General features: G+C 41.0%; 2 protein-coding genes and 1 pseudogene across 6 annotated transcripts in view; all 3 read left to right on the top strand.

The window, feature by feature from the left end:
- The first annotated feature begins 2,065 nt into the window (after positions 1 to 2,065).
- LOC125403693 (protein MAK16 homolog) lies at positions 2,066 to 5,236 on the top strand (annotated as a pseudogene).
- C1galt1c1 (C1GALT1 specific chaperone 1) lies at positions 5,172 to 9,464 on the top strand. The gene is made up of 2 exons (XM_048439295.2): positions 5,172 to 5,310; positions 7,872 to 9,464. Exon 2 carries the CDS (start codon positions 7,877 to 7,879, stop codon positions 8,831 to 8,833), a length of 957 nt encoding a protein of 318 aa, XP_048295252.1. The 5' UTR covers positions 5,172 to 5,310; positions 7,872 to 7,876; the 3' UTR covers positions 8,834 to 9,464.
- Cul4b (cullin 4B) overlaps positions 5,176 to 12,844 on the top strand; it is a 100,042-nt gene continuing 92,373 nt past the window's right edge. For all 5 annotated transcript variants that reach the window (XM_085685091.2, XM_048439294.3, XM_085685090.2 and 2 more), the window contains exon 1: positions 5,176 to 5,310. The gene's annotated coding sequence lies outside the window, so the exon portion shown is untranslated. The remainder of the gene's footprint in view (positions 5,311 to 12,844) is intronic.

The following is a 12,844-nucleotide window of genomic DNA, read 5'->3' as shown; positions in this document are numbered from 1 at the left end:
TTTGTAGCATGACAAGCCTGTTTGTGGGGTTTCTGTCCTGCCCAGTTCCCTCAGCCATTTATCCCCAAAGAAATCACACAAAGATCTTCCTAAGTTGCAAACTGATTGGCCCTTTAGCTCAGGCCTCTTATTGGCTAACTTTCACATCTTGATTTAACCCATTTCTATTAATTTGTATAACACCACAAGGTTGTGGCTTACTGGGAAAGATTCAGCATGTCTGACCTGGCAGCTCCATGGCGGCTCTCTCTCTGACTCTCTCTGCTTTTTTCCTCCCAGAATTCAGTTTTGTCTACTCTGCCTACCTAAGTGCTGCCCTATCAAAAGACCAAGGCAATTTCTTTATTCAACCAATGAAAGCAACACATAGACAGAAGAAACTCCTACACCATTTCCCCTTTTTCTGTTTAAACAAAAAGGAAGGCTTTAATTTTAACAAAGTAAAATTACATATAACAAAACAGTTATCAAGCAAGAATTACAGTTGCAATATTTATATCTACTTTATCTTTTATCATAACTAAGGAAAACTATATAAATTCTTCAACTCCATCAAAGACTCCAGAAAGAGATAATATTACTTAAGTAAACAGGAACTGCATTATAAGCAAAACTCGAGAAATGACAGAGACATCTCGCTTCCTGGACAGTCACCAAAATGGATGTACCACTGGGGTATCCACCTTCAGCCTACGGGCCCATAGTATCCAGTAGACATTTCCATGAAACAGGAAATTTTAAAGACAGTTCAGTCACTTTCTTCTGTATCCTGAAGAATGTCTCACAGACTCTTTCATGAAGCAGGAACCCCAAAGGACCATCTCACCTTTAGGCAATCTCAGCAGACATCTCTCTATGGGTACTGCATGTCCAGTTTATGCATCAGTTCAGGCAAGAGTAGTTTCTTGCCCAAATGGCTATCAAACTCCATAAGGAGCCTCTTTGATGCCCATCTTCCTCTTGAAGTAGCTTGTGCTGCCAGGTCTAGACGTGTTGCATTGTCATGAAAAACCCTAAGCTATTAAAACATTTTAAATGCCATATTCTGTACACTTGAAAGAAATGAAGAATGCCTATCTAACTGAAATATGTCTCTCTATATATAGAAAACCTAACTAACATGACTACAAGCTTGACGATTATCGATGATTATTCATTAACAACCTATATTTCCTAATTATACATTACATTTTTAAATGAACCACACAATCACAATACCTTAATCAAGATCGGAAATACATATACATAAAACAAAATTGACCTTAAATTTGTATTCATAGATCAAGATTTATACCAATGCAAATTATTCATATCTATAGCATATCCCCCTTTAAATGTAAAAGAACTTTTATAAACAATATTTGGGAATATGGGTGCAGTTTTTTCTTTCCAAACTGCTTCCTGCTGAATGGGGGCTCTGTTAATTAGGTCTTTTATGGTGTATCCTGTGTGCCAGGTTCATCTCAGTTGGCAGTTGAGCAAAGTAAGTTTTCGAAGGTGTTCACAGCAACCTTTCAGGAGGGCATGGTCTATCATACCATTTGGTCTAGAAGCAATTCATAGGGTCTCATCCTCTGTGAAAACAAAAGAAGAACCTCTTTTCCAAAGCACCGTATCCTTAGACCCAAATTTTGAAGTCAAGATACCTTTATAATATAGATGCTGAATAATCTTAGCAGCACACACAATGAAATGTCTCTCTGTAGTTAGCTCCTTCACAGTCAAAAAATTCAAAGAAAACACAATAATACAGAGAACCCAGACTCTCTGTGAATTGTCCATTTTTATGTGGCTTATTTTTTTAATCTATGACTATCTGTACTCTATTTCTTTAAAGACTTTACCCTTTTGTAAAAGCATTAACTTTATTTTATGACTTTCTATACTCTTTTTCTTCTCTCTCCCAAGCCTATGTCTTGAATCTGTCCTATTCTGAATGTGTAATTCTTTACTGTCCAGGAACACTTTAGCTTTGTGCTTTTAAAATGCTAAGCTCTTAAGAATTTAAGCTATGACAATCCTAGGTCAAATACAGGTACTGCCTGTTTGCCCTGCCCAGTCTAGCATGGCGGAGCCTCTCATGCCTCTGAGCCGTGCACACTGCACCACAAGCATGGCGAAGCAGCTTATGCCTATGAGTCAGTTGTGTCTCTGAGCTGTGCACAATGCTCCCCTTTTAGGCACACAGCGAATCCAGTGGCCATCAAATGAACTATAGCACTTTACTCACAAACCCCATCTAAATGCTCTGTCATTATAATTAGGCATGTCAATTAGGTGAGCCAAAAGGGGCTTCTGATTGCTGGACCTTGGTAGTCAGTTTCATGAGGAAGAGGTAGCCAAATAAGGGACTAGACCTTGGTGGCAAGCTTTAGGAATACAATCTAATGGTTTTTAGCAAGGTGGATGGAATGTAGAGGAGGGCAAGGCCTGACAAAACCACATGTTCAACTGGGCTAATGTCCCTTCAATAAGGAAATTTGAGATATGGTTGTGACATCTTGTCAAAATCTTTTTGAGCTGGGTGGTGGTGCACACGCCTTTAATTCCAGCACTTGAGAGGCAGAGGCAGGCAGATCTCTGTGAGTTCGAGGCCATCCTGGCCTATAAGAGCTAGTTCCAGGATAGGCTCCAAAGCCACAGAGAAACAATAACAACAACAACAACAAAGCTTTGGGAAGTTATTTTAAGTTATACCTACCAAATGCTTTAACTATGTTCCATTTAATGCTTCTAATAAATAAAAGCTCATCATAATTCCTTCACTGCCTCTTTGAATTAGCTTCACTGCCTTCACTGCCTCTTTGAACTAGCTAGTTCAGATATTCTCAACTAGCTTTTCTAACATAACAGTCAAACTTCCCAATTCTTGAATAACCCCCATTGTTATGTGTACAAAAGTGTTTGTTTATTTATTTATTTATTTACTTATTTATTTATTTTTTGAGATGGAATCTCACTATGCAATCCTGGCTGGCCTGTAAACCTGTGTGTTTGTGAATTTTAGGCACTTACTGATGGCTTCTCAACCATACTACTGGCTAAGAGATCAGCAGTAGACAATGTGCCCTAAATGTGCTTTTCAACTTCCGACAGATGTGGAAATTCCCCTGTTAGCAAGCTTCCATCGCCGGCCTTGGGGATGTAGGCCTTTCACTTGCTGCAAGGAGAGCCATCTTTCATCTTCAAAGGAGGCCTCAATTGCTGCACTCTTTATGAGGCTGAATGCTTTTGCAGCTCCTTGTGTTTATTTTCATTTCTAATATAGCATTTAATTAAACATAATCACACAGAGAGAAAAACAACAGCCAACACGCAGGGCTCTTGTAGAAATGAATACAATCTGATTGGACTGTGAAATGAATCATCCTTGTCCCCTGGAAAAATCGTGTGCTACCATTAAAGAGAAAATGACAGTTATAGAATGAGCAGCAAATAGAAGAAAATTGAATTTGCCAGCTCTACTTCATTCGACACAATTGTAAGTAAATATTTGGCAAGATAATCCAGTACCTAATTCAAATCAAAAAACTTTCACTGGAATAGAGGACAGTTGGTCCTTTGAATAAGATGGCAGGGAGAAAAAGGAAGACGAGAAGAAAGACATTAATAACGGCAATGCCATCGAGAAGAAATTACTGGAGAGACTGAAACAAAGTAGTCTGGCAACCTTGACAACTTCCCCGTTCATGCTTTTCACAAGTCTCTGGAGAAACAGAAGGTATTGAGAGCAACTCTTCAAATGCTGATGGAAAAGATGCAGAAGATGATGAAGACGTGGGCCAGACTTGATGGAAGATGATGAGGTAAGTGAGAGACTGGAGAGATTTCTTTCTTCTTTTTTTTTTAAGGATATGAATAAATTGGGCGTCTGCAGTAAAGAGAAGAAAGAAAATGTCCTTCATGCATAACATAAAGACAAAGCAATCTTGAAAGAATCTCTGCAGAAAAATAAGCCCACGTGGAGTGTGTGGAGGACAAAGCCAAAAGCACTCGCTTTCCCTTCACCTTGTGAACAGCACTGCACTTTTTGAACTTCTTTACCTTAAACACAAACATGCTTCCCCCTGAAAACACAAGGCTTGGCAGGAAAACAGCCCCCAGACGAAGAATGATAATTTCCTGCAATCTAGGAGGCATTGCAGTATTTCTCAAACTGTTCATTACGTTTAACGTAAGTCATTGCCAGGCACCGCTCAAATGTATGTGTTTTCAAGAACTTGGGCCCAAGTCACTAGTCAATGTTACTTGAGCCAAATCTAATGGCAGTACATTTTGAATAGCTTATAAGGCTGGCCTTTAACTTTCAATCCTCCTCCCTTGGCCTCCCTAGTGGCCCCAACAGCACCAGCTACAAAAGAGAACTTCAAGAGACTGTATTTATTGGTTCTGTAGTCCTAACTAGACCTGAATTCTACACCCACGTCTGCATCTAAGTTATTGGGTAGCCCTTTGCAAACACCCCTTATCCTGTATTGGACCTGATTTCTCACCTGTATTTCTAACATTCATTAACTCCACAAATATTTGTCTATTGCATGCTGTACTGTGTGCTAGCAATACAGGGTGGAATAGAAAGAGCCATTTCCTAAATGCTTACTTTACACTTGAACTTTTGGCAAGGGAGTTATGTACACTAACTGATAACCTGTGAGGCACTCCTGTGATATTTTCCAAACACAACAAAGGAAGGAACGGAGGCATAGGCTAACCGCAGTCACTTCTCCAGGCTATCAAAGGACTTGGCTCAAGATGAGACAGCCACTAGTCTACGTGGCTTCAAATCCCACCAGCCCAGAAACCAGAGCCATTTCTTTCTCTCCAAAGTGGTTACTATTTCAGCGACTTGCATTTGGGTTCCAGGCCAGAAATCTGGGAGGAACACCCTCCTGTTCCCACAAGGGCACCAACACACTTGACTAGGTTAGAGAAATGAGTCAGTAACCTACAAGAGAGGGCAACTCGCTTCCGGACTCTGGCGGTTTCCACGCCCAGTAGGCGGGCAATGAGGAGCATGTGGGCGTGTCTATAGTAAGCACGCCCCTAGGGGCGTCTTATTGGCTAACAACTGAGCATGCCGGTTACGTCCGGCCTGAACTCGGCGCGGGGCGGGCCCTTTCTGTGCTCCAGAGCCCATGCCTCACCCCCTCTTCCCTCCCCCTTTCAGCTTCCTGTCTATAATGAAACCAACGAGAGGACACCCCCTGCGTCTAGAGCAGCCTTCTCGGGAGCATAGCTGAGTGGCCGGTGGACGTGAGAGGAAAGCAGCGTCAGGCTGTGCTTCCCTGCCCTTGAGCCTTTCTAGATGCGGTGAGTGCCAAGACCGCGGTCCCCCACACCAAGCGCCACCCGGAGCGACTGCTCCCCCCCCCGTCCCCCTCCTCCGTCTGGGGACGGCCTGAGCCGGAGCCCATTCCCAGCATGCCCCACTCGGGATGCCCTGGCAGGTGCTGCTGGAGGGCCCCGGGACTGGCGGAGAGCAGCCTTCCCCGAGGCGCTCCCGCGGCCCCTCAGGGGGCTCTTGAAATAGTCAAGCCCATCCCGGTACTCAGTCTAGTCTCCATTTTGATCTCCATCCACTTTCTCTTTTTTTTTTTTTTTAAAGGGAGGTCGATCTGAAAGTTTCTGCCTTCACAGTGTGTGACGTTGTAAGTTCCCTGCTGCCCTGTAGGAAATACCCTATCATGTGGCTCACTGGTGTTGCAATTTTTTTCTTATTCCTCGACGGAGGAAAAATGTTAGAATAGTTTGTGCAAATAATTTTGTGTAAGATTCGTAGACGTTTTGAGTTTTAAGAGTATTTTTTGCCACCAGGAGGAGTATCCTTGTCAGGAAAAATTCTGACACAAAATCAAGCGAAGGGACTCGTCTGGGTTGTTGTGTGTTGGCCAGAAATAATGACTGTGTGATGAGAACCGCAGTTATAACAATTACTATTAGGTTGCACCCGTCAACACTGCTTCGAGGCATAGCTGTTCTGTTGTTCCTCCTTTCCTCTGGGATTTGTTTATTGACCAAGTGCTCTGGATTATACAGGGAAAGTAAGTGCTGTCTTGCCTCTCCCCACCCACTTCCCCAAACACAGGAATTGCACCTGCCCGCCACACAGCTGTCTTTGTGGTAGAAATCAAAGTTCATTTCCTCTATAAGAAAGCAGTAGGAGCCAGAAATGGTGCCACACCAATACCAGCACATGGGCAAATGAAGTGGGAGGATCACCAGTTCAAGACCAGCTGGAGTTACAATATGAGACGCAGTCTCCAAAAAAGAAAAGAAGAAAGCAGTCAGTGTAGTGCCCGTAGCTCTGTAGTGGAAGTTGGGGCAGGCATCAGTTATGCTTAGTGGATCTCCATTTCTCGTTTGTAGGTCACTTCTACCACTGACGGTCTTTGTGACTTTGGGTCAGTCGCTTAACCTTTATGGTCCTCCATTTCCCTACTTAAAGGAAATAGGTGTGTGGCATGAAGTGGGGGGTGTCGCATAGTTGGGAATTAGGCCAGAGGAAGGCAGACTTCAGGTAACCTGCTCTGTCACTCCCCCCCCTTTTTTTTCTCTCTGAACCAGGAATATGCTGAAGGCCTGCAGGCCAGTGATCTGTCTCCAACCCCACAGTGCTGGGGTTACAGATGACTCCCTGCCTTGCTCAGTTTTTTCTATGGGTACTGGTACTGCAGCTCAAGCCCCCATGCTTGCACAACAAGCTTTTATCCCCTGAACCAGCTCCCCAACACCATTTATTTTTTTAAATGATACATAACTACATATTTTTTTAATGAGAGAAATGGCATTAGGAGGCTTCTAAGGTCCTTTTCAACTTTAAGAGACAAAGTACAAATCTAAGGAGCACAGTGAAACTTTGTGGAGTTGTGGAGGAAATCGGAAAACGTTCAACCTTTACTAGTAAAAATGTAAATCATAGTATTTTCCAACTATTTCATTTACATTGGCATTTCTTTCAGTTTCTAATTGAAATTAAAAATGCAGAAGGAAGAAAATATCCTTTAAGGAGATAAAAATATTCATGATTGTCCCCCAAATATACCTATGTTGACTTCCTTCTCCAAACAACTTTCCCTTGTGGGCTTTTATTACATCAGCAGTTGGTATACTGTATTGTAAGACATTTAGTCTTGGGCAGAATGATAATAACATGTGATATTAACTACAAGAAATGTGCTTAAATATTTTTGCTTAAAATAACTTAGGACATTAACCACCTGTTAAATAAAGCACTAGGTTGGAAAGAGAAATTTGAGACTGGTAGTGGTGGTGGCGCATGCCTTTAATCCCAGCATTTCACCCAGAAAGCAGAGACAAGCAGATCTCTGAGGTAGAGGCCATCCTGATCTTCAGCGCAAGTTCTAGGACAGTCAGGGCGGCACAGAGAAACCCTGTCTTGAAAAAAGAAAGAAAAATGAAGCCAGAAAAAAGACAATTGAGTTTAAATTGAGTATCTGTTCAACATAAAATCTTGATCTAAAAGTTGTTTTGTAATGGCCAGAGGTACTTCAAAACAGTGCAAGTTTGCAATACAGAGTTTTTAGAGAATGATGGGAAAACAATGTCTATAACATTGGTTTCTAGGCTAATGCTTTGATTTGCCTCTTGGTTAAATAAATGATGGTGTGTAAAAATTGTCCCACCACACCTCAAATTCTCCTCCATGAAGGAGTTTCTACAATGTTGCAGTTTCTACCTAAGGGTGACCAAATGCCGGTGGAAGGACCAAAGAGTAGTTGTCCCGTATGCTACTCACCTGATTTCAAGCATGCGGCCCCGCTTCTAAGCAGTAAGGGCAAATTGTAAGTATGTAAGAAATAACCAAGTGAAATTATTAGACTGTTTGAAAAAGAAAGTCTTTTTCTTTACAGGAAAAATGCTTTCAGAAAGCAGTTCATTTTTGAAGGGGGTGATGCTTGGAAGCATCTTCTGTGCCTTGATCACTATGCTAGGCCACATTAGGATTGGTCACGGAAACAGAACACACCACCATGAGCATCACCACCTGCAAGCTCCTAACAAGGACGATATCTCGAAAATCTCAGAGACTGACCGCATGGAGCTCAGTAAGAGCTTCCGGGTATACTGTATTGTTCTTGTAAAACCCAAAGATGTGAGTCTTTGGGCTGCAGTGAAGGAGACTTGGACCAAACACTGTGACAAAGCAGAGTTCTTCAGTTCTGAAAATGTTAAAGTGTTTGAGTCAGTTAATGTGGACACGAATGACATGTGGTTGATGATGAGGAAAGCTTACAAATATGCCTTTGATAAATACAGAGACCAATACAACTGGTTTTTCCTTGCACGCCCCACTACTTTTGCTGTTATTGAAAATCTAAAATATTTTTTGTTAAAAAAGGATCCATCACAACCTTTCTATTTAGGACACGCTGTGAAATCTGGAGACCTTGATTATGTGAGTATAGATGGAGGAATTGTCTTAAGCATAGAATCAATGAAAAGACTGAACAGCCTTCTCAGTGTTCCTGAAAAGTGTCCTGAACAAGGAGGGATGATTTGGAAGCTATCTGAAGATAAACAGCTAGCAATCTGCCTGAAATATGCCGGAGTATTTGCAGAGAATGCGGAAGACGCCTATGGAAAAGATGTATTTAACACCAAATCTGTTGGGCTTTTCATTAAAGAGGCAATGACTAACCACCCAAACCAGGTAGTAGAAGGATGCTGTTCTGATATGGCTGTTACTTTTAACGGACTGTCCCCTAATCAGATGCATGTGATGATGTATGGGGTGTACCGGCTTAGGGCATTTGGACATGTTTTCAACGATGCCTTGGTTTTCTTACCTCCAAATGGGTCTGAGAATGACTGACAAAAAGCAAGAGCATGCATTTGCTAAGCACATTAAGACACATTACCATGGTTTCTAATTGATAAGGCATCTAACATAGTAGTGTGTTTCTTTTTCTTTTCTGGTCACGCTGGCATAATTACACATTGACATCTACTTGTACATTTTCAAATGGAATGGTATTTGTGAGAAATTTTAATGTGTTAGAAATGAATGTTTTAAGAATAGCAATTTTGCAAATACATATTTATAAATATTATATTTATGTGACAAAGACTAAATTATAGACATTAAAATCTGTGGTGTATCTTTGCTTATTGATTTTAAATTTTTAATGTATCTTTTTAGCTTCCTAATATATGCAAATGAGATCTCTAGTGAATTTGTGATTAAAATAATACTTTTAGCCCTGCGTTTCCTTTACTTTTCTGTGGGGACAGGGATGATTGAAGGAGGTAGGAGCAGGATCTCACTGTGTGGTCCAGGCTGGCCTAGGCATGGCAGTTCTTCTTAGCTTCCTGAGTGCTTGTGTTAATGGTGTGTGCCACTATGCCCAATTGTTTCCTTTACTTTGTTTGCATGTAGATTTGTACTCTAAGCCGCATCAATGCCAACTGGTTTACTCTCCTAAAATAAACAGCAAAGCAATTAAGGAAGTGTTCGTTATCACTTTTAAGACTTCAGTTCTGTCCTCATGATAACACGCAAGTTATTACGTAGGTTAAGTAATATTCATGAAAGTTAATTAAGGGGCATTCCTGAGCATTCACACTTTGCTTTTACTCTATACGCCAGCATTCAGAGCATGCATTTGGAATGGCGGCTATGAAAATTATAATGCTGTTTAACTAGTTTCACCCTTAAGCTCTGAGGTGCCGCTTGGATTAAATATATGACCTGTGATTTATTCATGCCTACTGGACAGTGAATTCTATGCAGATCTCCTTTGGAAAAAGAACTTGTTTTTGCTCATTTGGCTGATTCACTTATCTAAGTTAAATGTGGGGTTTTGTTTTGTTTTTTTGTTATTTGTACAAGTTCTGAGGTTTTCCTCTGATTCATGATTGCATCACACATAACCAATTTTGTTTTGTTTCTGTTGTGGCTGGGCAGGCACTAACCTCACCATCAATGTTGGATTACCATATTATTTGCTTCATTTCAAGTAACTACCGGAAATATCTACTTATTGTGGAAACAGTTATTCCTGTCCTCATAAATGTGTAATATGCGTGGATCTGGCCTGTCCTATAGGCTGCTGTCTTCAGTTCGATCCATAAGGCCCTTTAGGAGAGACTATTTTTAGATACAGTATTTCTTGTAATTGGCCTCAGCTCTAGCAAAGCGGGATGAATTTCCTCAGGAAGGCTTTGAGCTTCAGAGTATTGATCCTCAAGGTAGTATGTCAAGTCTTTGTTTTAAATGCTCTCTGGCCTTCTTCCTTGGGAATTTCAGTTAACCTGAAGCATTATTAATTTTCAAAGAATCATAAATCCCATTTAATAGGCACCCTATTATGTGGTTACAGGTGCAATTTCTACAGATCAAGTCATGTTTAGTGTGAGTATAATGATACAGATTCTGAATATGACTCATTACCCCAACACTAATATTTTTACATTTTTATTACATTTATTTTATTGAGAGGAGGGGTGTTATGTAAGCCAGAGTGCACATGTAGAGGTCAGAGGACAACTTGTGAGAGTCAGTTCTCCTTCGACCATGTTGGTCCTGGGGATTGAACTTGTATTGTCAGTGTTCAAAATAAGCACCTTTACCCACTAAGCCACCTAAAATTTTCTGTTTTAGAGACCAGAGAGATGACTCAGTATTTAAGAGCACTTCCCATTTTCCAGAGGACCCAAGTTAAGTTTCCAGTACCCATATTGGGTGGCTGACAACTCCCTGTAACTCAGGTATTCAACACCACCTCCTGGCCCTTGCAGATACCTGCACACACATGGCAACAGAAACACGTATACATGTAAAACATACTTATTTCTATTTTTTTTTTGGTGTCATCTTGCCAGCACCAGCATATTTAAAATTTTCATCTTTGGGCTGGAAAGATATTTAGCCACTAAAGACTAGGTTCAAAACCAAAAATATAAAATCTTTAGCGTATCAAAGCATTTAAATTGCCAGGCCCTAGCACTCAGGAAGCAGAGACAGGGGGATCCTTGTGAGTTCAAGGGCAGCCTGGTGTAGGTGCTGAGTTCCAGGACATCCAGAGCTCCATAGAGTGACCTTATCTCAAAAACAAAACAAAAATAATGAAATAAATGTCAGTGAATGCATCCTTTTGACTTCCCAGTCAGTAGATGACAAGGTAAACATGGGCACCTAAAATAAAATTTATGCTTAATTGAGTTTTTAAACATGATACTGGATATAAAATGTCTCCAATAGTATGTTGCCTCTTTGATATTAATGTGTATATCCAGATTTGTAGTTAAAGGTGACTAACAAAAAAATTGTAATACTGTAGCTGTAGATACAGATACACTTGTCATACATGTCATTTTACTTTATGTGTAAAAATACACATTTAGTAGCTAGAACCCACCCCTAGCCACACTCAGGGATTCGGGAGTGAGTTGAGGAAAAATAGGGGTCCGATGCAAATTAACCATGGGTGTGAATATCCTTACATATGGCTAATGACTAACATAATAGATACATGAGTTTATCTATTAACTATCAGAAAGTGAGACACCACATCCAGCCACAGCTAAGATGTAAATGAGAGAAAACTTTTTTGTTTTTCAAGACAAGTTTTCTCTGTGTAATCCTGGCTTTCCTGTAACTCTGTAGACGAGACTGGCCTTGAACTCAGGCCTTGAACACCACCGCCTGGCTTGTAGATGTCTTCTAAAAGTTGAATTTGTATTTATTTTTCTGTTTGTCTTAAGTGGACACTAGAATCTAACTTTAGCAGACCTCACACCATTTCCTTACATGAACTGAAACCTCCTCAAAAATAAAAACATTGTCTAGGATAAAAAAGAAATTATACTTCTTGACTTTTTCTTTTTGATATGGCAAAAAAAAGTTAATGTGTATCAAATCTGGTTTATAAGACCCAAGAGGTTTTTTTTTGGAATGCATTTAAATAAACCCATCAGGTTTTGTTAAAACAAAACATACCTACATTAGAATGATTATAGAAAGCAGTCTAGTGGTAGGGTATCATGCATTTCTGCTTCCTTTGTTAAGTGTTCTTGGTGAGAAATCCAGTGCATTCAATGCATGCATGGGTGGTTACTTGATGAGTGTGTTTATAGAAGTTAGCGTTTTTGTTTTCTAGGTTCTTTATTTTTGTGTTTCTTTCTTTTTTTTTTTTAAGACAGGATTTCTCTATGTAGCCCTAGCTGTCTGGAACTAGTTCTTGTAGACCAGGCTGGCCTTGAACTCACTGAGATCCACCTGCCTCTTCCTTCCAAAGGCTGGGATTAAAGGCCTGTGCCACCACCACCTGGCCTGTATTCTAGGGTTTTTTTAATGGTGTGTAAATGAGTGGCTATGTGCAAGTAAGAGCAGGTGCCCTTGGAGGCCAGGAGAGGCTGTCAGATCCCCAGTTACAGGCAGTTGTGAGCCACCTGATGTGAGTGCTGGGAACTGAACTCAGGTCCTTGTTTTCAAAAAGAACAAACAGAACATGCTCTTCAACTCTGAGCCTGCCCTATCACCTGGGTACCCTGTCCCATTAAGAGACAAGCTCTGCCCACTCCAATCCCGCCCCCCAGCCTAGGCAAGCTGGTCTGTACCCTCTTCTCAATGCCTCCCTTCTTCTAAGTAGGCAATTCCCTTCTCTCTTTCACCCTTTCTCTCTCTGTCCCTCTCTTTCTCTCTCTTCCCCCATCCCCCTTACTCTTAAACCCTTACAATACCCACTAAATAATTTCTGTATACCCAAGGCCCCCCCCCACTCTCTGCATGGCTTATCTGTCTGTCCCTTACCCACGGCGCGGTCCCCCACACCTCTGTGGGATCTGCAAGGGTCGCTTGCACCATAAATCATAACAATGTTTC

Source organism: Myodes glareolus, chromosome X, assembly GCF_982192425.1.
Source record: "Myodes glareolus chromosome X, mMyoGla1.1, whole genome shotgun sequence".
NCBI classification, from domain to species: domain Eukaryota; kingdom Metazoa; phylum Chordata; class Mammalia; order Rodentia; family Cricetidae; genus Myodes; species Myodes glareolus.
Note: the sequence above shows the minus strand (reverse complement) of the source record. Positions and strands in the feature narration are given on the sequence as shown.

What these genes read in the sequence shown, in the direction of transcription:
- C1galt1c1 (XM_048439295.2), top strand. Translation starts at nt 7,877, where the DNA reads ATGCTTTCAGAAAGCAGTTCATTTTTGAAGGGGGTGATGCTTGGAAGC.